Source organism: Pleurodeles waltl, chromosome 3_1 (genome assembly GCF_031143425.1).
Source record: "Pleurodeles waltl isolate 20211129_DDA chromosome 3_1, aPleWal1.hap1.20221129, whole genome shotgun sequence".
Taxonomy (NCBI): domain Eukaryota; kingdom Metazoa; phylum Chordata; class Amphibia; order Caudata; family Salamandridae; genus Pleurodeles; species Pleurodeles waltl.
The window spans coordinates 552,944,761-552,971,554 of record NC_090440.1 but is presented as its reverse complement, the minus strand read 5'-3'; the positions used below and the strand labels follow the sequence as shown (position 1 = coordinate 552,971,554).

Genomic DNA, 26,794 nt, shown 5'->3' with positions numbered 1-26,794 from the left:
AAAGTCTGGCAAAGCCTAGGAGTAAGCACAAGCTGAGGCCAGACATGGTGAGTCAGCACCAGGGAAGGCCAGTTGTGGAAGTCCATGTGGAGGCCAGACAGATCCATGGGGCCAAAAGGTGTACCTGAGGGATCTGGAACCTATTTGAAAATCTGCAAAATTAAAGACCACAAAATGCTACAAAGTTGACGACTTGGGAAATTCAGGGCACATCAGCTTCAATGTTGGGATTGGCTCAAACTTGTATGACAAAGCCAGGGTCCGTCTAGTAGAGTACCAACTATACAACGTTTCCCTGGAGGAGGAACATTGCGAGGGTGCCAAAAACCTTTTTACACCTAGGAATTCTTGAAAATGCTGTGACATATCAATAAACAGACAGACATAAGATAACATCAATTCCACTAAAGACTGCAATAACCACACAAGCAAGAGGTAATGGTAACTAACATCTGCATTCTCTCAATCTTTTGCTGATGCTGCACAAGTGGCTGGTCAGAGGTTACTAACAAACCTGTATCCCCACTATTCTTCAGAAACAGACCATTCGGGAGTTCTAAAATACCTACGATCTATGCAAATACTTTGCTGCACAAGTTCAGTGAGGCAGAAACTTGTCTGCAGTTTGTCCAAGCACGTGAAGAGTAATTAAAACTGCCATGCTAATGCTATTCTGCAGCGGTTACCGAATAAGATCAGATGTGTCTAATTGTGATTAAGTCACAATTTTTCAGAGGTTGCTCTAACGGGACTTGGCTAACACACCCATATCTGCGGTTGTTTCCCCAGACAGAAGGTCAAAAGGGACAAAGATAGTGATATGCAATGTTTTTTCCTGGAGTTGTCAGAGAAGCAGGTTACAAATGGTTGACACAACCATTGTGATGCACTTTCACAGGTACATTTAAGAAGCAGGTCATACATAATTAATAGAGTTGAACTCACGTTCCCCTGCCAGGAACAGTTAACCATACAGCAAGTCACTTTCTTCTGTAGGCTTGATATAATCAGATAACCTAAAACGACAAGCGGCCAAACACTTCTGCAGGGTTTGTTCAAGCAGCAGTCTGCTACCAAGCCTTTCAGCTAATCACGTGGTAGCTTTAACAGTAGCCCCCAAAGCAGCACTGTTTCCTTTCTGTTAAGCTTCAGCAGCGCTAATAAAATATGAAAAATGCTCAAGTCTCATCAAATAACTGCTTGTTTATTCAAATTTATTTTTCTTTCACATGCAGTTGTCAAATACGACGGAACTCCGTAAGAAATCGATTGATGGGGGACTGAAACAAATTCGCTGTAATGAAATTACTTTCAGATTGTACACAATAAGTCCTCTCAATCATTGATTTCAAGAAGCATTTTCAAAATATGCATCTCATCTTCAATCAGTGGTTTAAAGTATTTCTGAGAATTCTGGTTTTGCATCTCTTTGCCCACACAAAGAAAGTTCTTCATAAGGGCAAGCAGGGAGAATGCTCTTTCAGTAGCACCCACTTCAGTGTCCATCTTCAAATATGAGTTAAGGTCTGGAATATATTTATCTAAATACTGCATTAATTGTGTAAGTTGCTGCACGTCGTCTGGAGATCCAAGCTGTTCACCTTGCAGTGATGCAAATCTCCTGGATTCTGACTGTCCAGAGCGTATGCCATGTGGGAGTCCAGCATGTACACCATTTGTGAATCCTGCGCGTGCACCACGTGGTGCAATAGAACGTGTACCATACTGTGAGCTTGGAGGTACTCTATCTGATGATCCAGGACGTACTCCATCTTCCTGTCCAGGTGGTGTTTTGTCTAATGCTCCAGGATGTTTCTGAGCAGCCTTCATACTGCCAATCTCCTTATCCATCAACTGTTCTGCTTTCTCATCCATTTGAATTCTCTTGTCTAAAAGCCTTTCTGTTTCTTTAACTGACTCTTGGTAGGGAGTTAGTTTTGGAAAAGCAAAACTTGGAGAATGCTCCACTTCTTTATTCATGCTTTCAAGTTTGCCTAAACTATCATTGTAACTAGAGGTGTCTTGTCCTTTAAGATTAAATTGGGCTTTCCTCATTTTAATAATATCGTCATCCAACATGTGCTCAGCATTTTCCTCCAATTGAATACTCTTCTGTAGCGATTTCTCAGATTCTTTTATAACATGTTGGAATTTATCTGATGTTGTAAAAACGTAACTTGGAGGGTTAACTACTTCACTACTAGCTTTTTTACGAGTTTGCAGAATGCTTGTGTCGCTTGTATTGCCTCTCATTTGTGCTTCTTCATTGCTCTTAATATTATTCAGCAGTTCAGACACATCTTCATCAATTTCTCTAGAGAAACTCAAATCATTAGGTGTTTTAGGCATATTTGCAGAAGCGGAACCCATATATGACATTGGTGAGTTGGGCAATGGCTCTTGGGATGGTCTCTTTGATTCCGGAAGACTTTCTAACAAGCTCGTCAAAATGTTCTTAAGGCGGTTTAAAGCTTCTCGATCCTTCATCTGATTCACCACAGGGGCTGATGTAGAGCCTGAAAGATATCAAATAGTTGTTATCTTACGTAAGTTCACATATGTATGTGAAAAAAAAGCATTTTCACTGGTCTCGCAGCATCACATGACTACACTTTAAAATCTGACCATATGTATTCAGGGTACAATTCCAATCACACAGGTTTTGAAGGTCATTCATATATCAATCTATTCTTATGTTGATTGTGGAAGATTTAGGGCTTGATCTATAACCTGGTGGAGGGGGTTACTCCATCACAAACATGACAGATATCCCACCCGCCGTACTACAATCCCATTATAGCCTATGGGGATTGTAAATTCAGCCGACAGGATATCAGTAATGCTGGTGATGGAGTATTCACTTCACCAGGATCTAAATCAGGCCCTCATTCACAAGAGGTTGGCATAATCTTTCCCTAAGGCAGTGTGGAACATCACTCAAAAAATGGGGTTGCTTTACAAATGTACAAGTGGTCACTTGCCACATTCCTAATGAGATATCTACAAACATAACAGGCAACGAAGGTACTGGTAGAAATTGAGGAAATCCCTCACCACTAATATAATTTATAACAAAGCACCATTCATGTATTTATAGATTTTGATGCTCCAGCCATCTATAAGGGCATCATCTCTGGTTAGATTCATGTAAATCGTGCACTTTCAAATGATAAGTCAGAAGTATATTCCATTGCTGGGTATGCACATGTAACACTGTAACTTACAAAAGCAAATATTAAACATAATGCTATGTGACCATACTGTGTACACGTGCTTTATTGTGACCGATACATTACAATTTATGGTTATACTTAGCATCTGCTCAGTAACCCATAATAACCAAACTGACTGGCAAAAAAGCAGGTTTACTTTGGATTATTAATCCCAGTCCCAGAGGACAGAGGCCACATATTGTACTGCAGTATTTTATTGAAACCACTATTACCCCAGATTGGGACAATGATACTCAGATGGTTTTAGGTTGGGGAAGCCAAGTCCCTCCCTCTTCATTGCTTTTACGGTTGCCTTATAGATTTAATTGCAAGGACAGCAATTTCTCATGGCAGAAGTATAAGAAGTATATGCACCACAACAATAAATCCAGGACAGTCTAAAACGGGATTTATATGGCTACCCAAAATTACCAAGAACAGCTCCACTATTCCTCTTGCTTAAACAGGATCTCTGACTTTGCATCCACCAAGGCTGCACAAAATTACAGTCATGAACTGTTAACCATTCTCATTGGTACTTACTGTACTAGATGAAGGGACGGATGCTTCCATGTATGCTTAATTTGACTATTTGACTTCAAGGTGCACATTGTGTTTTGCACATACATAAATATTGCTTTTGAGACAGAAAGTTAGGTTTTACTAAGGAAATGAAAGCAAGGATTGTGCTCTCTGTTCTTTGATTTACTATCAGAAGCTTCACTTATTGCCTCCTCAGTTGGGCCGAAATCATTGTTATAATGACTAACAGGGAAAAGGTATAATAACTGGTCGTTCACCAGTACTGCAGAAACATATCCACTACCGCTACGTGTAGATCCAGTATCCAACTGAAAAACTGTGGGAGTTGTGTGTTTAATACATTGGAAACCGGTCCTCCTCATAATAGCCCCATCTGTCTATACGTGCTTGCACCACCACACTGATGAGAGAACAAGACAGTGGGCACAGCAGGCTCAAAGGGAGCAATGGCACTTGACATACTCCCTGCTGCTGAGAATGCAAAGTGACAGAGGAAGCAAGAGCAGGCTGGGTCAATGGCAAAAAATAACACTGGCATTAGGAGAAGCAATGTGTGCACTGTAATGACAAAGTTGCAGGGGAAGCAACAGAAGAGCTGGGCCTGCATGAGTGAGATCTAATACCTCAAAGCCATGAGAGCTCAAAAAGGAGGGCTATGCACTCAAACATCTATCCCCTACAGAAAATGTGAAGGAACCTGCAGTGAGGGGCATACATTTATACAGTCAGATATGTCTCTTGCCGGTCCATCTGAATCATTCATTCAACATCCTGAAGGATATGTCTTAGCAGATGAATAACGTTAATCTTTAAAAGCCTGTAGAGCACCCAAATAAGCTGCTATCTCTCTCACCCACCAGGATGTACTTAGGACTGCCCTAGCTCCAGTCCCCTTAGCCTCCATTTCAATTTCCAACTCATGGCGTTTTATGATTTTGGCCAAAATCCACTCCAAGTCTGCAAATTTGCCTTACAACTTCGCTGACTTTGTTAGTTTAAATAGGCCCAAAATACTGGCCTCGGTAGTGCAGACATGGTCTCTGTCAGTAATTTCTCTAATCAAGTTGAAAACTGACTGTCAAAAAGCTGCGAGAAGGTGCGGCCAGTGCCAGAATACATGTGCCAAGTCTGACCCTGGTAATTGACATGGTAGACATAAACTTGATGCGTCGGAGTCAATTTTGTGCAATCTAAACAGGGTAAGGTATGTCCGACGTAACATTCTGAATTGCATAAACCAAAATGACACCTTCAAATGGTGCCCCCCTCTGCTTAGGTGTCAGTTGCCTACCCATGTCTCTTTCCCAGCGTTCAACTGAAGGAGCTATGTCTACCTTCAACAAAAATAGAGTACAGTCGCTTTCTTACCCACTGAGCCATCAGTAAGCAAGCAGTGGAGGATGGAATGTGTAGAGGGCTCAGCTCTCTTGCAACCCTATATAACCATCACACTCCTGTATATAGAGCTGTGTGTAAGGAGTTTCATCTCAGCAGTTGTGAGGTATGGCACAACTTGTCAAATGTTAGTTTTACATGGTTTTAAATATGTCCCTTAGTACAGTCGGACCAGCCTTACACCAGACGTCCCAATCACACCGGTGCTCGACCCCACAACAGAACCACAGCAGCAATAGTGGCGAATAGGCCGCTTCGGTCCAGGTGCAAGATAAGAAATAAGGGCCAGATGTAGCAAAGTCCGATTTGCAAAATCGGATGCAGTACGGTGTCTCAGACTCTGTGGTTCTAAAAATTCTGGACCCATGTAATTTACTTTGCCACAGCAGTACGATTTTAGTATCAAAAGACCGATAATGACTAGTACACTAAGCATGAGCATTTTCGCTCAATTCCAGCAGCGTTTTCACCTCGAAATCGCCATTTTCGTCCTGCACTCGTGGCTCCCATTTTATACACGCTAGCCATTTTTAAAAGTTGCCCTCACATAGGCTTATAATACAGTCAGATTTGATTCCAAGGACACGTACACCTTGATTGACTTTTCTCTGACCTGGGCAAGCTGGAACCATTGCCTCAGGCCAAACCTGTTTGGTCAGTCCCTCTCCCAGTGGCCGAATCAGATAGCATCAAGGCACACCATGCCATAAAACCCTTATTATCGCTCACACACCCTGCCTAATCTTGCTCACACCTGCACCTGCTCTTTTCTTCTTCTTACTTTACGAGGGGGAGGTGCCCATTTTTATTGGGGGTCCACACTTATCTGAAGTAAAATACTAGGCCTTGCCGGGTAATTTATTATGGGTTGGATGACATGAAATATGAGGTTTCATCATGACACTGTTTTTTCCTTTGTAGTGAAAACATGTGAATGACCAACCAAAATGTCAAGAATGTTTGCCTGAAGCTTAAAAAACTGTATATAAGGAAACCTGACTTTGCATTGAAACACAGTCTCCTGAGAACATACAAACCGTGCTGTTGTACTTCTAGGACGCTTGTCACTTGGTTGCAGCCAATAAATTCGATCTTTGACTTCACCTAGAAGACTCTGAGTTTCTGTGGTCTGAATCAGGAAAGTACCCGAGGTCTTTGGGTGTACCCTGGCACCGCTGGGTTACCGGATCAGTACCGGTTCTGAAAAACCCAGTACCTCAACTCAGACACCGACTGCGAGTCGCTATGGGGTCGCAAAGACCCACCTCATTAATATTAAGGGGTCCATGGGGACCCCTTCCCTTTTGCAAATGGGTTACCACCAGTGTGACACTAGTGGTAACTGCAAATTGCTTTGCGACCGCATTCGCAGTCACAAAGCAATTTAGCATTTAGCGAGTCGCAAACAGGAAGGGAACACCCCTTCCTATTTGCGAGTCGCATTCACAATTTGCGAGTTGGTACCGACTCGCAAATTGTGAATGAGCATCGCAAACGGCATTTTGCATGGCGCAAACTGCGATTTTCACAGTTTGCACCATGCAAAATGTTTGATACATCTGGCCCAAAGTTACTTACCTGTAACTGTAGTTCGCCAGTACTGGAAGCTTTCATAGATTCATATGCTTGTATACTTCCCTGTCGTCGAGATGGGAGTCCCTGGTGGAATATAAAAACTAGGCCTTAAATGTATGTACACAATACATGGACTAGGCCTCAATAGAATAACCTATCATAGTCGTTTTGTAAAATAGACCCAAACTCAAACTTGAACCAATCAGATTGCCTCACCCCCTTAGAACCTCCTGTGAGGAGCTGCCTTCCCTCAGATTTTCCGAGCATAAGTTCTGTAATAACAAAGAACACTGAGAAAGAAGAGAGAAGGTGAGCTCCCCCGGGGAGGCGGGTGGGCCGCATGTGAATCTATGAAAGCTTCCAATACTGGAGAACTACAGTTACGGGTAAGTAACTTATTTCTGACACCAGTATTGGAACTTTCATAGATTCACATGCTTGAATAAGAGTAGCAAGCAGTAACTAATACATTTTCTGTATTAACAAATACTGACCATCTCATCATCACCATTGCGCCTCACAGTCGAACACCTCAACCTTAACAGACAAGTCAAATACCAGTTAATACATTTACCCTGGGATCTTGGATTACGACGAATCCGATGAACTAAACCTCAACTCTCAACAATAAGCGTATTACTCTCAATAAGCGCAAGCAATAAACATAAAAAACACTCAAATTTTCAACCTAAACACAAAGCCCTTGTCTCATTTAACTTACAAGCTGTATTATTGAGCCCTAGAACAAAATCCTATTGGTCATTTTAGGCCCGATACGTATGGCAAGGCAGTGAATGATCTGCTTCACCAGTCCTACTTGCTACATACACTGGAATCTAATGGATCTAATATTTTTTTCCATTTCACCTTTTACTGGGAATGCCTTCACAATGTACTCAATTAGGTATTTATCACAGAGAAATCCAAAATGGTATGTAAGAAAATAGCGATTCCCTAATAGCGATTCCCACAGAGTCGCAATCACTATTAGTGAATCGGTAGTAAGAAATGCAACTCCATTCGTTCCAATGGGCCTTCAGGCCCATAGGTACGAATGTTTTTTAATTTCCTAATGTGCGATTCCTCATTAGGTAATCGCCAATTAGGAAATGCAAAACCAAGAGTGCCAAGGGCCTAAGGCACCCCCTTTAAGGCACCCCATATTTTAATTGTAAACATGCGAAGGGCACACATGCCCTAGGGTCATGTGAGTGCTACATGGCACTTTTAAAAATGCATTTTTAATGCATTTTTAAAAATTGCACATGGTTACCACCAACTTGGAGTTGGTAGTAATTGTATTTCCTAAATGCCCAGATCGCATTTAGGAAATGCTTCCTACATGTGCATAGGGAATCGCAAATAGGAATTCCCTATTTGTTAGGAATTCCCTATTTGTGATTTTCTATTTAGGGAATCGCAATTTGCGATTCGCAAAATTGAGTAGTAATTTTAGGGAATCACTATGTTAGCGATTCCTTAAAATTGCAAAGCCAGTGCCTTTAATAAATCGTGAAAGGCTATTTTGCGTTTGCAAACGGTGTAATTTTGTGTTTGCGAAAGCAAAACAGTTTGATACATCTGGCCCAAAAAGATTTAGGGCCATATGTACGAACACATTTTCCCATTGACACAGAATGGGAAAAAACCTTTGATACATCTGGCCCTTAATGTCCTAAAGAACCATACACAAAAAAAAATATTTGGCAGTCAGGAAATCAGCATTAAGGGAGGATGCGTGGGACAAACTTCACGCAGCCTTTACCTCAAAGGATTGTGGGGCGTTCTGGAAAGTCATTCTTTTTGTATCCGTTGCGAATAATACTTCATCTTTGTAGTTCAAACATTCAGGACAATACATGGGTTTTACCTTTCAGTAATTTAGTCTGCCCCTAATTGTGGCACATCGCATGGTTTATGCTGTGATTTGTCCTCCAGCCCACACTTTATTTTCTCCATTGAGTAGGGTGTTGACGCAATCAATAATAGACCCTAAGGGAAGGCACCTGGGCCAGATGGGGTACCAATAATACCATATAAAAAACAAGCCTGATCTGTGGACTCCTATTATAACTAACACTTAGCTTCAAGTCCCCATCTCGCCATGTCATGAACTCAATCCATTATTGTACCTAGTTATAAGAAACGAGATAAATGTGATCCCAGCTGTTATCAGTTAATTTCATTGATAAATTCTGTTGTCAAAGTTGCAGGTAGGGTTCTTGTGGCTAGATTGATACAAAGGAAAATCATTTTTACTGTGGTTTTAGGCTAAGGCTGGGTACAACACATCAGTGTCTTAGCTTGAGTCTCCCGGTGAATTAATATACAGTTGTCAAGCAAAGGCCAATGCATTTGGACTTCAAGGATTCAAGCAGAGCTTTTGACTTGATTAATGGATGTTGTCAAGGACAGTCTTTAGTAATCTGAAACTCCATGGGATCTGCAGAAGCGAATAGTAGGACACCAATCACCCCAGAGGCTGATTACTCAATATACAAGTCTAACAAACGGCATACTGGCAACAACCTCCAAAGGAAGTGGGTTTGGGACAAGACAGAGAGATTTGTCTTGAGGAGTTCTGGACGGCTGAGTGACCTGTCTGGATTCAGCTTCTTTCTTACGACCCTACAGGATTCCTGGGAGTTGTGAGTGTACTGTTCAATCCCTCTCTTTTGCTATTCTGGTATGTACTCCTTCAACTTCTCTAGCGGGACACCTTGTTAAAATTAGACACTTCTTACCATTAGTTGTTTACCTTGCAACATATAAATCAATATCAAACACAGCTTGTGTTGGTCTTAGTACCTTGAGGTTGCTTAGGATTCAGAGTTCCTGAAACCTCTTATTGCACACTCTAATGGCCTTGCATTGCCAAAGTCTTTTATCAGTTTAGCCTATGAAGCTGTCTTGTATTTATCTTTACCCGGAGCTAGAAGAGGTGAGAGGAAGGAGAGGAACCGAACAGGAGTCTGGATTGGCAGGATACCGATTTGCCGGTAAGGAGTGGATGTCTGGATTGCTGGGCTCCGACGATGATACTCTCCCCTCAAGAGCCACTAAAGTGGCTTCTATCACCGTGCTCTAGATGGCCATTGTTCTCCCAAACATCACAAGATTTCAGGAAGGGCAAAGTCCCCTGGAAAGGTCTATCCCCTAAAGTGGAGGACTTTACCACTGAGTTTGAGCAAGTAAATAAAGGCCATAAAGGCCCGAGGGAAGTGCACAAGACTGAGCTACAATGGTGGTGGAGAGGTGGGTGGGCTAGGGTCCCACAAATCAAATGGGCTTATGCCGCTAACAGCGCACCACTAAATGCACAGTGCACTGAAGAGCAGATTGTGCAAACTGAGCACGGCATGATAGATTTAAGCTATGGTCAAAGATACCAACCATGGAGGGTCAATGTTGTGCTTGTCAACTTTTTGCAACAACTGCATATCACTCTTTCAGCAGTGGTTAGATACAGGATGGGGAGAATGCATGGATTGCTCTCAGTTAGGCAGAGGTATGCGGCAAAGAAGATATAAATCAGTTGGAAAATACTTTTGTTGACCAGGCCCAAAACAAGCAGATAGTGGGGGCTCACCTTATTACATAAAAGCAATGTTGTTCTATTAGTGTGGCCAGTCAGTGGTCTAAGGAAAGTACTTATAAGGAAAGTACTTAATTCATTTGTTTCTTTTACGGAGATTTCAAACCTTCACAAAAACATTCAAAATGGTGATTTAACTAAAATCAACCAAATTAAGATTGTTTACGATTAAAGAAAAGATAATCAGTAGGTTATTTATTTTACTTATTTGGGTATTCCTTTCAACTGCTTTAATGAGTGGCACCACCTTCTGACAGTCAGGAGGCAGCACTTTACAAAGCTGCTTGCTGAATATCTACAAAGTTAAATATATGTCTACTGTCTGTCGTGGAGCAGGGATGGGTTTGGGTGAGAGCACAACTCACTCTGGAAGAGAGACAGCTCCTAATTCATATCACGAAACCTCACAAGGCAGCCTCTTCTCTGACTACAGTCAGGTGGGTTTATTGTGTTATGCAGGAAGCTGGCATTGATTCTAAAATATCTGATGCCCACCCAGCTAGAGGCACAATTTGTGCTGTGTGCTAGACGAACGAGTTACTTACCTTCGGTAACGACTTTTCTGGTGGATACATTAGCTACCTGTGGATTCCTCACCTAATGAATACTCCCATGGCGCCAGCATTCAACGGAAATCTTCTTCCTAGTCTCTGCACGTCGACGAGGACGTCACTCTAGCCCATGCGACGCCGTCTGACGTCATACAGACAATAAGAGGTCCTCGACGACGTGGCGACGTCAGTACCAACATTTTTTACGTGCATGAGAACAACAACCCAATGCAATGAAAGAGCAAGGCAACATCCCATAACATTGTAAAATACACAACATTGCAATAAAATGGCTGTAAATTTAATATAACTCTCTCTTTTTTTTTTTTTTTTTTTTAAACCAACAAATATATGCAAATCATGTATATACACAAAGATATATACATATATATATACATATAAATATACACAAGTATCCATATATACAACATCTATTGCAACCTTGAATACCAAGAGGAGCGCACTCAAGGATTACTTGTTAAAACCAGAAAGGCAACGGGGAGGCGGGTGGGACCGTGAGGAATCCACAGGTAGCTAATGTATCCACCAGAAAAGTCGTTACCGAAGGTAAGTAACTCGTTCTTCTGATGGATACAACTACCTGTGGATTCCTCACCTAATGAATAGAGTCCCAAAGCAGTACCACTCCCGGTGGAGGGTGCCTGTATGGTCAAACCAAGAAATCCTGCAGCACTGACCGTGCAAAATGGCCGTCCCTTCTGACCTCAGAGTCCAAACAGTAATGTTTCGCAAAAGTGTGAAGGGACGACCAAGTTGCGGCCTTGCAGATGTCGACCACAGGAACACCTCTGGCCAAGGCCGTAGTGGCCGACTTAGCTCTGGTGGAATGAGCTCTAATGCCATCAGGAGGATCCTTCTTTGCCAAAGAGTAACAGATTTTAATTCAAAGAACAACCCACCTGGAGAGTGTTCTCTTGTGGACTGCCTTTCCTCTCCTCTTGCCCACGTATCCGATGAACAGCTGATCCTCCAGCCTGAAATCCTTCGTTCTATCAATGAAGAAGCTCAACGCCCTCTTTGGGTCCAATCGATGTAGTCTCTCTTCCTCCTTTGAAGGATGAGGCGGAGGATAGAACGTGGACAAAGTAATTGTCTGGGCCAAATGGAAGGGTGAAACAACCTTCGGGAGGAAAGCAGCCTTGGTCCTCAACACCACCTTATCCCCATAAAAAGTTGTATAAGGGGGTTTTACTGATAAGGCCTGCAACTCACTCACTCTCCTTGCAGATGTTATAGCCACCAGGAAGACTGTTTTAATAACCAAATACCTTAATGGGCAAGAATGCATAGGCTCAAAAGGGGACCCCATAAGGAAAGTGAGGACCAAGGACAAATCCCATTGAGGCATCACGAATGGTTTTGGAGGATATTTATTTAGAAGACCTTTTAAGAATCTGAGAACAATAGGGGATTTAAATAACGATGGTTGATCTGGAAGACAAATTAAGGCTGACAGGGCAGACAAATAACCTTTAGTGGTAGCCACTGCACAACCTTTCTGCGCTAGAGACAGAGCAAAAGACAAAACATCTGACAGATGAGCATGTAAGGGATCAATCTGTCTCTCTCCACACCATATAACAAATTTAGACCACCTATTAGCGTAGATAGATTTAGTGGAGTGTCGCCTGGCCGCTAATATAACATAAACTACATCAGGCGGGAGAGAGAAGGAACTCAGGTTGCCCCGTTCAATCTCCAGGCATGTAGGTGTAGACTCTGGAGGTTGGGGTGTAAAACCTGCCCCTGCGACTGCGAGAGGAGGTCTGCCCTGAGAGGGAGACGGAGCAGAGGGCACAGCGAGAGTTGGAGAAGGTCGGAGTACCACACCCTCCTTGGCCAATCCGGAACTATTAAGATGACTTGAGCCCGGTCTTGGCGAATCTTCCTCAACACTCGAGGAATCAAGGGTATGGGGGGAAACGCGTAAAGCAACTGGTCGCACCAGGTTATCAGAAACGCGTCCCCCAATGCTCCCTGCACCGGATACTGGAGGCTGCAGAATAACGGACAATGCGCATTCTCCCGAGTGGCAAACAGATCTATCCGAGGAAACCCCCACATCTGGAAGATTAAACGGACTTGATCTGGATGGAGACGCCACTCGTGGTCGGCCGAGAATTGGCGACTGAGACTGTCCGCACGTACATTCAAGACCCCGGCCAGATGATTTGCTACCAATCAAATCTGATGGTCCTTTGCCCAGGACCATAGTCGAAGAGCTTCTCTGCAGAGAAGGTACGACCCTACTCCTCCCTGTTTGTTTATGTACCACATCGTGGTAGTATTGTCCGTCAGGACCTGTACCGACTGACCACGAAGGGAAGGGAGGAAGGCCTTGAGAGCCAGACGTACAGCCCGTAACTCTAACAGATTGATATGAAACTTCTGTTCCTCTGGAGACCAAAGTCCTTTGATCTCCAGATCCCCCAGATGAGCTCCCCACCCTAGAGTGGAAGCATCCGTTATGACCGTGGCCACTGGTGGCGACTGCGCGAACGGCTTTCCTTGTGAAAGATTGTTGCTCGCAATCCACCACTTCAAGTCCACAGCAGCATCTCTGGAGATCTTGACCGCACCTTCTAGATCTCTCTTGTGTTGAGACCACTGCCTTCGGAGGCACCACTGAAGAGCCCTCATGTGCCAGCGAGCATGCGTGACCAACAGTATGCAGGAGGCAAACAGACCGAGCAGACGAAGGACCTTGAGGACTGGAACTACCGCTCCATTTCGAAACATTGGAACCAATTCCTGAATATCTTGAACCCGCTGAGGCGGAGGAAAGGCTCGATTCAATGTTGCATCCAGTACTGCCCCTATGAACAGGAGGCGCTGAGAGGGCTCCAGGTGAGATTTGGGCACGTTCACCGAAAAGCCCAGGTCGAACAACAACTGGGTTGTTGACTGCAGATGATACGACACAAGCTCCGGGGACTTGGCTTTGATCAACCAGTCATCCAAGTAAGGGAATACTGCTATCCCCTTCCTTCTGAGCTCTGCCGCAACCACTGACATCACCTTCGTGAAGACTCGAGGTGCTGAAGTAAGACCAAACGGGAGGACCGCAAACTGATAGTGCTGCGACCCTACCACAAACCGGAGATACTTCCTGTGCGACTTGAGTATCGGGATATGAAAATAAGCATCCTGCAAGTCGACAGACACCATCCAATCTTCTTTGTTCAACGCCAAAAGCACCTGTGCTAGGGTCAGCATCTTGAACTTTTCCTGATTGAGGAACCAATTCAAGATCCTCAGATCCAGGATCGGTCTCAACCGACCATCTTTCTTGGGAATCAGGAAGTACCTTGAGTAACAACCTTGACCCCTTTCCTGCTCTGGAACCAACTCCACTGTGCCCTTTGAAAGGAGGACTTGAACCTCCTGTTCCAGCAACAGGAGGTGTTCTTCTGAACAATAAGATGGGCGGGGCGGGAAGGGGGGCGGAAACTCCCGAAAGGGAAGGGTGTAGCCTTTCTCCACAATACTGATAACCCAAGTGTCCGTTGTAATAGCCTCCCACTTGTGGAGAAAATGCCGTAATCTTCCCCCTACAGGAGAGGAGTGAGTGGGAAATGGTGGAAGCCTAAGGCTGCTTTCCCTGCTGCACCCCTCCAGAGGACGAGGAAGAGGCAGAGTGCTGTTGAGAGGCTCCTCTGGTGCGGGCCCTACCTCTCCCTCTAAATGATCTATAGGGGTGAGAAGAGGCGGCTTACTGGAACCTCCCCCGAAAGGAAGAGGAGGAAGAGCCACGCCCAAATCCACGAAACCTCCTGAAAAACCTGGAAGAGGCAAAGGAAGAAGGAGCTTGCAGCCCTAACGATTTGGCTGTGGCCCTGCTCTCTTTAAATCGCTCCAAGGCCGAATCTGCCTTTGCTCCAAACAGTTTGTCCCCATCAAACGGGAGGTCTAATAGGGTCGACTGTACATCCGCAGAAAACCCTGAATTACGGAGCCAAGCCTGTCTCCTTGCCACCACAGCCGTGCCCATCGCCCTAGCCACCCAGTCGGTCGTGTCCAGTCCAGACTGGATAATCTGGGTTGCGGCAGCCTGGGCGTCTGAGACAAAATCCAAGAGTCCCTGGGGAAGCTCCGTAAAAGAAGATGAAATATCATCCATAAGAGCATGGACATATCTCCCCAGAATGCAAGTTGCGTTGGTGGCCTTCAACGCCAAACTGCAAGAAGAAAATATTTTCTTGGATTGCGCATCCAGTTTTTTGGAGTCCCTGTCTCCTGGCACCGTCGGGAAGGATCCAGGCGCTGATTTTGAAGAACAGGAGGCTTGTACCACCAAGCTCTCCGGCGTAGGGTGTCTTGAAAGAAAGCCAGGATCAGATGGTGCAGTCCGATATCTCCTGGCCACAGCCCTATGAACTGCCGAGGAAGATACAGGCTTCTTCCACACCTCCAACACCGGATCAAGCAAAGCCTCATTAAACGGCAAGAGAGGCTCCGCTGCAGCAGAGGCCGGATGCAGCACCTCCGTTAATAAATTCTGCTTCGCCTCTGCCACCAGCAAAGGCAGGCCCAGAAAATTAGCCGCCTTCCTCACCACCGTGTGAAAGGAAGCAGCCTCCTCTGTATACTCCCCTGGAGATGAAAGGTCCCACTCAGGGGAAGTATCCAGCCCACTGGCCGTATCCAGACCATGCAGTCCATCACCCGAGTCCTCAACCTCTCCTTCCTCCAGGACTCGCTGGTACTCCTGCTCTTCCAACAGACAGAGAGCACGCCTCCTTGAATGTAGTCTCTGCTCAATGCGCGGAGTCGACATGGTCTCTGCCGAAGTCGAAGATCGGCGCCGATCTCCAGAAGCATCCGACGCCGCATCCGGCGCCACAGACAGCTTCGGCGCCGATGAAGGAACAGGACAAAGGGATCTTGGAGCCGATGGACCCACCGGAGTCACAGGACGAAATCCCGATGTCGACGGGATGGAAACATCCGGAGCCAATCCCTCTGAAGCCACCGGAGCGGCCACCGGCGCCGACACCGGCGCCCAACCCACATTCCCAAAAGGGAGAAAGGGCATATAGGGTGCCGGCCGAAGAGGCGCAGGATCACCCAATGAAAAGGCCAAAGGCCCTGAAGGACCAGCCGGAGCACCTCCTGGAGCCATCTGCTGAAAGATGGTATACATCGCATTCAGAAATGCGGTACTATCGGCTCCAGGGGCTGGAAAAGCCGGATACTGGGGTGCCTGGGGTGCCTGGATCGAAGGCGACCCCGACGCCGGCCTCGACGCCGGAGACATCACAAGAGGCTGCATCACCTCAACCACAGACGCTTGTGCAGGCGAAGTCGGTGATGCCGGAGAGGGCAACGGCGTCGATGGATGCGGCGTGACCGTGGGACTGACCTCCCAAGTCCTCCGACGTCGAGCCGAAGGCGACCTCGAACGAGTCTCCTTGCTTGAATGACGCCGTGAATCTCTACGGCGCCGGGAGTCTCGATGACGCCGATGAGACCTTGGCGAGGAAGACTTCTTGTGATGTTTTTCCTTTCTCTTCGACTTCGCCAGGAATAATTTAGCCTCACGTTCCTTGAGGGCCTTCGGATTCATGTGCTGACATGAATCGCAAGTCACAACGTCGTGATCGGAGCTCAAGCACCAGAGACAGTCGGAGTGAGGATCTGTAACGGACATCTTGCCCCCACACTCTCGACAGGGCTTGAAACCCGACTTTCTCTGAGACATTGTTACCGCAGAGAAGAACTACGCAGCAGAAAACACACTGTAACCACTAAAGTAACAGTAGCTCCCTCGAAGATAACCGTTTCGAATGCACGGAAAAAACTCGGCACGTCGTCGAGGACCTCTTATTGTCTGTATGACGTCAGACGGCGTTGCGTGGGCTAGAGTGACGTCCTCGTCGACGTGCAGAGACTAGGAAGAAAATTTCCGTTGAATGCTGGCGCCATGGGAGTATTCATTAGGTGAGGAATCCACAGGTAGTTGTATCCATCAGAATAGATATTATAAATGCAGTGGACTGGTCTTCAGAATCAACTTTTAAAAGGTTCTATTTCAAACCAGTTCTAAATATTGCTCTGTTGGTAGTGAATACACTTTGAGGACGCATAATCCTTGCCTTTAGTCCAGACATAGAATATACATTTTCCTAGCTATTGTATAGGAAAGTTTCAATCCTATTAACCACTCAGAGGCGAGGACTATTCCACCCTTGGATCATGGGATGACCCCTGATGGAAAAAACATATAGACAAAATGTTTAGAGTAAGTAAAATGGCTTCTCTGGTATAAATGTACCTAGAATGTTGTAAAGAATTATGCTTAGCATTGAAATAGTACTAAAGTTAAAATGTAACGATATGGGCAGAATCATGTATGGATGCTTATTGATATTCATCACTCGAATACGTAACTTCATAGGCAAACAGTGATAGTCTTCTTTTGAGATAGGCAATGATACTTCCAAGCAAGACTTAATGGAATAAATGGTTCAGCGTTTCTCACAGAAAGAAATAGGAATGTAAAGACTGACAAAGGACTGTTGCAGACTGTAGTGTTCAGCGTTTGGTTGTTTTTTCACTTGTGATTTTTCCCTAGTTGTCATAGGAAATTAATTTTTCATTATCTGGTTACATGGCTACTATAGAAAAATTAAAGGAGAAAGTGGAGACTAATCCTCACCTTCAAATCCTTAATAGAATTGAATTGACACTTTCTGTTATGATTGCTATGAAATGTTGTATTGCTTAAAAATATGAACTCTGTAAAATCAAGACCAGCCTTTATTTGCTTTTCAACTGCTTCCTAATCAAATTACGTTTTCAGCTACATTTAGCTTTCTACATTGTGCTAATATTGTAAGAAACACGCCGGTGTTTTAAAATTTATTGTTTTTATGTTTTGCTTATCCTGTTTGTCTTCATGGTTTAAAACGGCAAAGCCAAATAAATATATGTTTGATTGAGTGATCGAATCCTGGTTGGTGCACTGCTGAATAGTAAAATGTGCATTTATAGTGCTGAGAAGAGTATGGAATATAAAATATTAGGGAATATGCTAGTAAACAGACTACTAACGCTGATCTGTCAAATAATCCATCAAGCATAAAACATATTCAGACAGGGGTGTAATGAACAAGTTACCTGCCTTCGGTAATGCCTTTTTAGTACGGACTATGGGGGTCATTCTGACCCTGGCGGTAATTACTGCCATGGCGGAGGTCGGCGGTAGCACCGCCAACAGGCTGGCGGTGCCCCGCTGGGCATTCTGACCGCGGCGGTTCAGCCGCGGCCAGAAACGGAAAGTCGGCGGTGTCCCGCCGACTTTCCACTGCCCTTGAGAATCCTCCATGGCGGCGGAGCGCGCTCCGCCGCCATGGGAATTCTGACACCCCCTACCGCCATCCAGTTCCTGGCGGTTCTCCCGCCGGGAACAGGATGGCGGTAGGGGGTGCCGCGGGGCCCCTGGGGGCCCCTGCAGTGCCCATGCCAATGGCATGGGCACTGCAGGGGCCCCCGTAAGAGGGCCCCAAAAAGAATTTCAGTGTCTGCCTAGCAGACACTGAAATTCGCGACGGGTGCAACTGCACCCGTCGCACCTTCCCACACCGCCGGCTCAATTCTGAGCCGGCGTCCTCGTGGGAAGGGTGTTTCCCGCTGGGCTGGCGGGCGGACTTTCGGCGGTCGCCCGCCAGCCCAGTGGGAAAGCCAGAATGACTGACGCGGTCTTTCGGCGGGAACCGCGTGGCGGGCGGCGACCGCCGTCCGCCGCGGTCAGAATCACCCCCTATGTCACTTCAGATTTCTCACCCTGTGAATTTCTCCAGGCACCAGATTGAGTCTATTTCACTGAATGGGGATGAGGGTGGGACGGGAGGAATCTGCGGTAAGTGAGTCTAAAAGAAAATGCATTACCAAAAGTAATTAACATATTCTGCTGACTAACCACAGATTCCTCACCTCGTAAATTGATACCAGAGCAGCACCTCCCTAGTTGTAGCTGTGTAGAATGGCTCAGGATAGATCGAATAAATTGGGCGAAGTGCCCGTCCCACCTCTCCTGGCTGACCAGACAACAGTGCTTCATGAATGAGGGAAGAAAACCATGAAGCAGCTTGGCATATGTCCAAGACTGGCACACCGCACCCCAGCACATATATCAGTCTTTTCCTTGGTGGACTGAGCTCACAAGACTTCTAGGGCGGTTTTATGGCTAACCCATAGCTGATCTTCATGCACAAAACAATTCGTCAGGAGATGGTTCTCTTTTGTTCCTCTTTACCCTTTTGGTCTCCAGAGAAGCCCACAAAAAGTTGATCATGCAATTCATGGTCTCTGGTCTGATCAATGTAAAAACTGAGGGCCCTCTTAGGATCAAGACGCTCCTCATCCTTTGAGTAATAAACTGGAGAGAAGAAAGCTGGCAAGATGGTGGATTTCCCAACGTGAAACAGCATGACTACATTTGGCAAGAAAGCCATTTTTGTCCGAAGGGCCAGTATGTCTGGGAAGAAAAAGTTGTATGGCTGCTGGGCGGACAATGTCTGGAGTTCACTTATTCATCGAGCAGAGGTGCTCGTGAAGAGGGACACTGTTTTAATACTAGAGCGCACCTGTGTATCCATTCAAACGGAGCGCACATCAAGTAGGTGATAACCAAATTGAGCTCCCGCTGCAGCATCACAAAAGGTGTTGGCGAGAACGCGTGGATCAGCCCTTTCAGAAAACCCATTACAACAGGTGATTTGAAAAGAGATGGCTTATAGAGCAACTATAGGAAAGCTAAAAGGGCTGAAAGTTAACCATGGCAAGGCCTTGCTGATCTAGAGAGAGGGAGAGACAAAACAATGAATTGTCAGACAACTTTGCATGTAAAGGGTAATTGCCATGGGAGTAACTCCAGACAAAAAACCTCTCCCAGCATCCTGGACGTACACTTTTGGTGGCAAGACATCTGATTGACAGGACGATACAACTAATTCAGAAGGAAGATCGAAAGCACTCAACGTTTGCCACATGGAGCATGTAATCTCAGACTGGTGGCTCAAACACTTGGACATGACAAGGTACTCAGTGGCACCCAACCCTATTTGTGCAATGGAACCACTATCCTGCATGCTTAGACTCAAGGGTCCAGAATGTGATATTTGGTTGTCAAATACTAAGCAGGTAGTACACTATATGCAGACAATGCATAATCCTAACAGCCTACTGAATGTTATGATCATGTTTACACAATACATACAGGTATCTAGAGTTAAGTTTAAATGGGAGAATCTTGCCTCTTTCCACTAAAGCAGTCATGTGAAACAGTGCACATGTGACTCACACGTTTTGATTAAGGAACAGCAGGATGATTTTTTTGTTTAAAAGAATCATCCTGCTGTTCCATGAGCAAAAAGTGTAACGTTATTGTCTTTCCTTAGGAGTGTTACTCTCTTTTCTTAAACATGCAGCTTTATACACTCTCAGCTGCTCTTTCATTAAAGGGGGGAGGAGCCCTTTTCCCCATTATTAAAGACCTGCCTCTGACCCATACAGTCACATCTAAGTGCCCCATTGTTTGTGGCTGTCCAGGAGGGAGACACAAAGCCCAACTGTCACCCACACCCAGTCATGTGACCCCGAGACAGACTACAGACACCAAATAGCTGAAGCAAGAAAATGGCAATTTTCTAAAAGTGGAATTTTCAAAAATGTAATTTAAAATCTGACTTCACCAAAAGTTAGGATTTTAAATTCCAATTCCAGAGACACCAAACATGAACTGATTACATGTTTCCATTTGGAAATTACACTTATAGAATGTAATAAGGTAACTTTAATGTTATCTAATGGGAGAGGTATGATTTGCAGTAGTGAAAAACACATTTAGGTGTTTTTCATATAAGGACATTTAAAACTTAAGAGTACATGCCCTACTTTTTAAATACATTGCACCCTGCCCTCTGGGCTGTCAAGGGCCTAACCTGGGGTGATTTATATGTTTGAAAAAGGAAGGTCTGGGCCTGGCAAAAGGTTTATTTTGTCAGGTTGACATGACAGTTTAAAGCTGCACACACATGCTGCAATGGCAGGCCTGAGACATGTTTAAGATGCTACTTAAGTGGGTGGCACAATCAGTGCTGCAGGCCCACTAATAGCATTTAATGTACAGGCCCTGGGTATATGTAGTACCACTTTACTAGTACATTAAATATGTCAATTGGGTATAAGCCAATGTAACATGTTTTGAGGAAAGAGCACAATCACTTTAGCACTGGTAAATTTTGGTGAGTCATAAGGCCAGCAAAAAACAAAGTCAGCAAAAACAGAAGGTCTGAAGGCAAAAATTTAGGAGGAGAGCACACCAAAGATCCTAGGTCTAACAAACTATATGTGTAATTTCAACGCGCAATACATTCGCAGTGCACAGTACATCTCACATCGAAGCAACTAACATGTATGCATGTCGCCAGTCGTCTGAAACCAAAATATCTTCACATTCAAAGGTACATAGTCATTTCATACAATGCACTGCTATTTAACGCAGGATGCATTGCTACTTGCAGTCTCTATCTCTGTTCCATACACATGATCTGTACTGTTCCCAAAAGTCTCTCAGGGCTCTTCTTCGGCTGTCAGATCGCAATTAACTTCCATCCTCACACTGCAATTCACAATATGTTGTAGCCATGTTTCCACTTGAAGTGCTCTAGGGGCTATCAATGCATTATCACCCATCACTTTGCTAACAGTAATGCCGCAACAACAAGTCTGCAGAGTTAGGTACATTGTCCGTGAGCCATAATAATGAATGCCCTTCCTGAAGTAGGAGTAATGTCTAATTCAACCATTTCATTTATTGCCTCGAACAAGTGTGCAATACTGGGTCTTGGCAGGCTAACTCTACACAATGTGAAATATTTATGGTTTTATACTTTTTACAGCAGAAGAAGCTGCCAGGAGTGAACTTTATAATGTGCTCTGGTGTGTAGTATATACAGTGAAGCACCTTAAAATGTATTAACTTGTGTATATAATTAAAAACAGCATAGCTTTGACCTGCGTACACCAGGCCTTGCCACTTCTTATTTGATGTAGGCCTACCCAGGTATGACTCCCAAGCCTGTGTGGACGCATGTGTTGGTAGCACCATGGAGTTAATCAGATGCTCATATATCAACTACATAGTGCTACCCCCTTTCCCCTCTTTGGATCAGCCTAGTCAAAATTCCTAATTATGCCAGAGCCTTAGGGAAGCTTAAAAAGGTTGAGCGGGTAGCATGCCGTAATCGATGATAAAGGTGCCAATTATGAACAAGCCACCCAGTACTGTCATACCTAGTTGTTTCAGCAATCTCACTGTTGCAAACTCTAATAATCGTGACAGTCACCTATTTTAAGTAATGGTGTGTAGGATATCTCTACATTCAACAATCTTGCTATTTCCTACCATGTCCTGTTTGTAATCGATATTATATTTATCTCAGCACGCCTCTGTAGCAGCCTTTTTCCTATAATAATAAAAGTATGGCTAATGCTTTTTCAATCAATTAAAAAATTTATTAAGCGCACTACTCACCCGATAGGGTCTCAAGGCGCTGTGGGGGTTAGGGTGGAGGTAGAGGGATGCAGTTTACTGCTCAAAAAGCCATGCCTTGAGGTGCTGTCTGAAAGATAGGAGGTCTTGGTTCTTGCGTAGGTTGGTGTGGAGGAAGTTACAGGTGCTGGAGGTGAGGTGGGAGAAGGATCAGCTGACGGAGGTTGTGCGTTGGATGAGGGGGACTGTGGCGAGGGTGACGTCAGCGGAGTGGAGGAGTTGAGTTGGTGCGTGGAAGTTTACTCGTTCGTTGAGGTAGGCTGGTCCAGTGTAGTGGAGGGATTTGTGAGCGTGGATAAGGACTTTGAAGATGATCCTTTTGCTAATGGGCAGCCAGTGAAGGGATCTGAGGTGAGCGGAGATGTGTTTGTGGCGTGGGAGGTTGAGGATGAGATGTGCAGGTGCGTTCTATATTCGCTGGAGTTTTTGCTGAAGCTTGGCTGTGGTACCAGCGTAGGGGGCGTTTCCGTAGTCCAATCTGCTGCTGATGAGTGCACGGGTGACTGTTTTTCTGGATTCTAGGGGAATCCATTTGAAGGTCTTCCGTAGCATGCAAAGGGTGTTGAAACAGGAGGACGATATGGTGTTGATTTGCTGGGCCATGGAGAGAGATGAGTCTAATATGATGCCGAGTTTGCGTGCATGGGTGAAGGGTGATGGGCGTGGTCCTAGGGCGGTGAGCCACCAGGAGTCGTCCCATACTGTCTTGTTGGGGCCGAAGATGATGATTTCTGTTTTGTTGGAGTTGAGTTTGAGGTGGCTTGCTGTCATCCATTTGGCGATGTCGAAGAGTCCGACGTGGAGGCTTGTCTTGGCGGTGGAAGGGTTCCTGGTGAGGGAGATGATGAGCTGGGTGTCGTCTGCGTACGAGATGATGGTGATTCCGTGGGGGCATAGGATGTTGGCGAGCAGGGCCATGTAAATATTGAAGAGGGTAGGGCTGAGGGAGGATCCTTGGGGGACCCCGCAGATGATCTTGATTGCTGGGGACTGGAAGGGAGGGAGGTGGACTTTCTGGGTTCTTTCGGCGAGGAAGGAGGTGAGCCAATCTAGGGCCTTGTGTCGGATTCCTGTGTCAAAAGGGCGTGCGCGGAGGATTTGGTGGCATACGGTGTCGAAAGCTGCGGAGAGGTCCAGGAGGATGAGGGCGACGGTCTCGCCCTTGTCCACTCTGCTTCTGATGTCGTCTGTGCAGGCGATGAGGGCGGTCTGAGTGCTGTGGTTCTTGCGAAATCCAGACTGGGAGGCGTTGAGTGCATTGTTTTCCTCTAGGAATGCTTTTTCAACTTTTACATGGGTTAGTGTTATGCTGCAGGCCGGCTGCAGCCTTTAGCATCCCGGCTCACGGCGGCATCAGCGGTTCATTTCTCTAACCATCATGGTCTTTCATGGCGGCCTGCAGTGGTGTTGCGGATGTGTTCCGCAATGCACATTTCACATAAGAACACACCGGGATGGCTGTGTACCCGCGGTGACAAGAGTTCGCTGACAAGGTGTTTGAATTACCTCTCTGGGATTCCTGGGGCCATTTCTCACACATTCCTTTTAGTCCTGATTCCTGGGGCCATGTTCTATTCACTTCTTGTTTCCATGTTCCTTTGCACAGTTCCCAGGATGCTCATGGTTGGTTTTTTCTTTCCCAATCCAATATGACGTCTTTCTCTGTTTCCCTTCACTATTACTTCCCTATCGAAGATGACGATTTTTCTCTTTCCTGTTTGTCACTTCCTGCATTATGGGATAGAAGGGGCTGGTTTCTTCTTTTTCCTTGCATTGCAACACTTCTTGCTAGGTGGTATATCCTCGCTCCTGTTGGTGGTTCCTTTGTGCAGTTTCTGTTGGAGGTTCCTGTTGGCAGTCCCTGTTGGCAGCTCCTGCTTGGTTTTCCTTGCCCTCTGTCTTTCTAGTTGTCTCTGGTTCCTAGTCTTCTCCCTGGAAACTTCCTTCCATCTTCTGGAGTACCTGTGCACAAGAGGTTTTTTCCCCGTTGGGGTTTTTCCTCTGTGGGACTCCTTCTGGAAGGCACAGTCTATCTTGGCATTCTGTTTGTTGGCAGCACCGTGGCTACAGGAAAGGGTTGTCCCTATCTTGGACAGACCAGGACATACAAGAATCGAAGCCGAACTCCTGTTCAATCCAACAAGAACAGTAAAAGAGAGTCAGACCGTGACAGACTGCAACTCTCAAAACCCGGTTTTGATCCAAGAGTTATGGAAGATCCTTCAGAAGAAACAGTAGAGACAGCTCAGACACTTATGCACACCATTCAACAAAAAGCTCAAGAGGTGAAGCAGTTACATGCTGAAAATGCAGTCTTACGTAAAGTATTAGCTACTAGAACGTCTCTGTCTCTCCTTCCACTCCACATTATACTGGTGACCCAAACAAGCTGAAAGAATTCCTGGATTCCTTGACGGTTTTCTTTGCCTTTCTCTCAACTCAGTTTCCTCAAGATAAAACCAAGGTAGGATATTTGGTTAGTGCCTTATCTGATCCTGCCCTGCCTCGGGTAACACACTTGGTAGCCACGGATGCTTCCAGGTTGTCAAATCATATGGCTTTCATTGCTGCCTTCAAACAAATGTTTGAAAGTCCCAGATTAGAGTCCTCCACAGAAGAGGCACTATGTGGTATCCAGCAAGGTAGCCAGGATGTGTTACAGTATATAACGCATTTCCAATACCTTACTGCAGCGACCACATGGGTGGAACATACCTTGGTTACCCGTTTTCGTAGAGGATTGCGTGAAGAAATCAAAGATGAACTAGTGCACTCTTCTTGAGTAGATACCATGGCGGGCCTTATGGACTTGGCACTATCAATAGAACACCGCCTCCACGAGCACCGACTGGAGAGACATAAAGGATGTGTCCAGTCACACACAGGAATAACACAAACATTAATTGCCGAATAGACCAGCACCCAGTCCAAAACCCCTACATTCTCTGGAAAAGACCGATGCAAACAGGCGTTACACGTGGACTGTTATCTGAAACTGAACAAGAGCATAGATGAAAACAGGGACTGTGGGGGTCATTCCGACCCTGGTGGTAAAATCCGCCAGGGCCCGGGACCGCAGATGCACCGCCAACAGGCTGGCGGTGCATCCCTGGGCATTCTGACCGCGGCTGTACCGCCGGTTTCCCGCTGCCCTGGGGAATCCTCCACGGCGGCGCAGCTTGCTGCGCCGCCATGGGGATTCCGACCCCCTTACCGCCATCCTGTTCCTGGCGGTTTTGGCCGCCAGGAACAGGATGGCGGTAAGGGGTGTCGTGGGGCCCCTGGGGGCCCCTGCAGTGGCATGGGCCATGCAGTGGTATGGGCACTGCAGGGGGCCCCGTAACAGGGCCCCACCAAGATTCGCTGAAAATCGCGACAGGTGCAACTGCACCCGTCGCACCCTTTCCACTCCGCCGGCTCCATTCGGAGCCGGCATCCTCGTGGAAGGGGGTTTCCCGCTGGGCGGGCGGGCGGCCTTCTGGCGGTCGCCCGCCCACCCAGCGGGAAACTCAGAATAACCGTGGCGGTCTTCTGACCGCGCAGCGGTATTCTGGCAGCTCCCGCCGGCCCTGAGGTTACCACGGCCGGCGGGAGTCAGAATGACCCCCTGTGTCTATATTGCGGTGGTTCAGGCCATATGATCAGTACCTGTCCTACCCATCCCGCCAAGCTCGCGGGAAACGCCAAATCCCATCCTCTATAAGAAGGGAGGGGATGGGACGGTCTGAAATTCCTTTTATTTGTTCATCCAAAGAAGCAACCTTTTCTCATCTCCTTTTACCCATGTTATTATGGTTACCTGATGGGAAAGAAAAAAAGGGTGTTTGATTTACTGGACTGTGACGCTAGTGGCATATACCTTGATGAAAAATGGGCCACGGAAAGGCAGTTGCCCCGAAACCCCAAAAAGATACCAGAACAGGTAAATACGGTGGATGGGACCCCTCTTTTCTCCGGACCCGTCAAAGAAACAACACCTTCCTCATGTTTGACTTTTGGAAGACACCACAAATATTTGTCTTTTGACCTGATTGCCTCACCTAATAACATGATGATAATAGGGATACCCTGGTTAACACAATTTAATCCCTATATCAATTGGGAAACTAGAACTGTCTCCTTGTCATCGCATTTTTATCAACAAAATTGTTACATCTCACAGGATTACTGGTCGCCGAAAGAAATACCGGTCCTGACCGAAGAAGAAGGTAGATCTATAAATGTCATTCAAGGGGTAGCAAACCATTATCAAATGCATGCCGATATTTTCCAAAAACCTAGGAGTCCGAAATTACTTCCCCATAGAGAATTTGACTATGCCATTCCTCTTGAGTCCTGAGCCATT

The 26,794-nt window shown here is 45.8% G+C and overlaps 1 protein-coding gene across 1 annotated transcript in view; it reads right to left on the bottom strand.

The window, feature by feature from the left end:
- Window positions 1-1,139: 1,139 nt before the first annotated feature.
- LOC138284303 (uncharacterized) overlaps window positions 1,140-26,794 on the bottom strand; it is a 362,047-nt gene continuing 336,392 nt past the window's right edge. Inside the window, exon 4 of the mRNA XM_069222920.1 lies at window positions 1,140-2,516. Coding sequence (XP_069079021.1) covers window positions 1,336-2,516 — 1,181 coding nt within the window. The 3' untranslated portion in view covers window positions 1,140-1,335. The remainder of the gene's footprint in view (window positions 2,517-26,794) is intronic.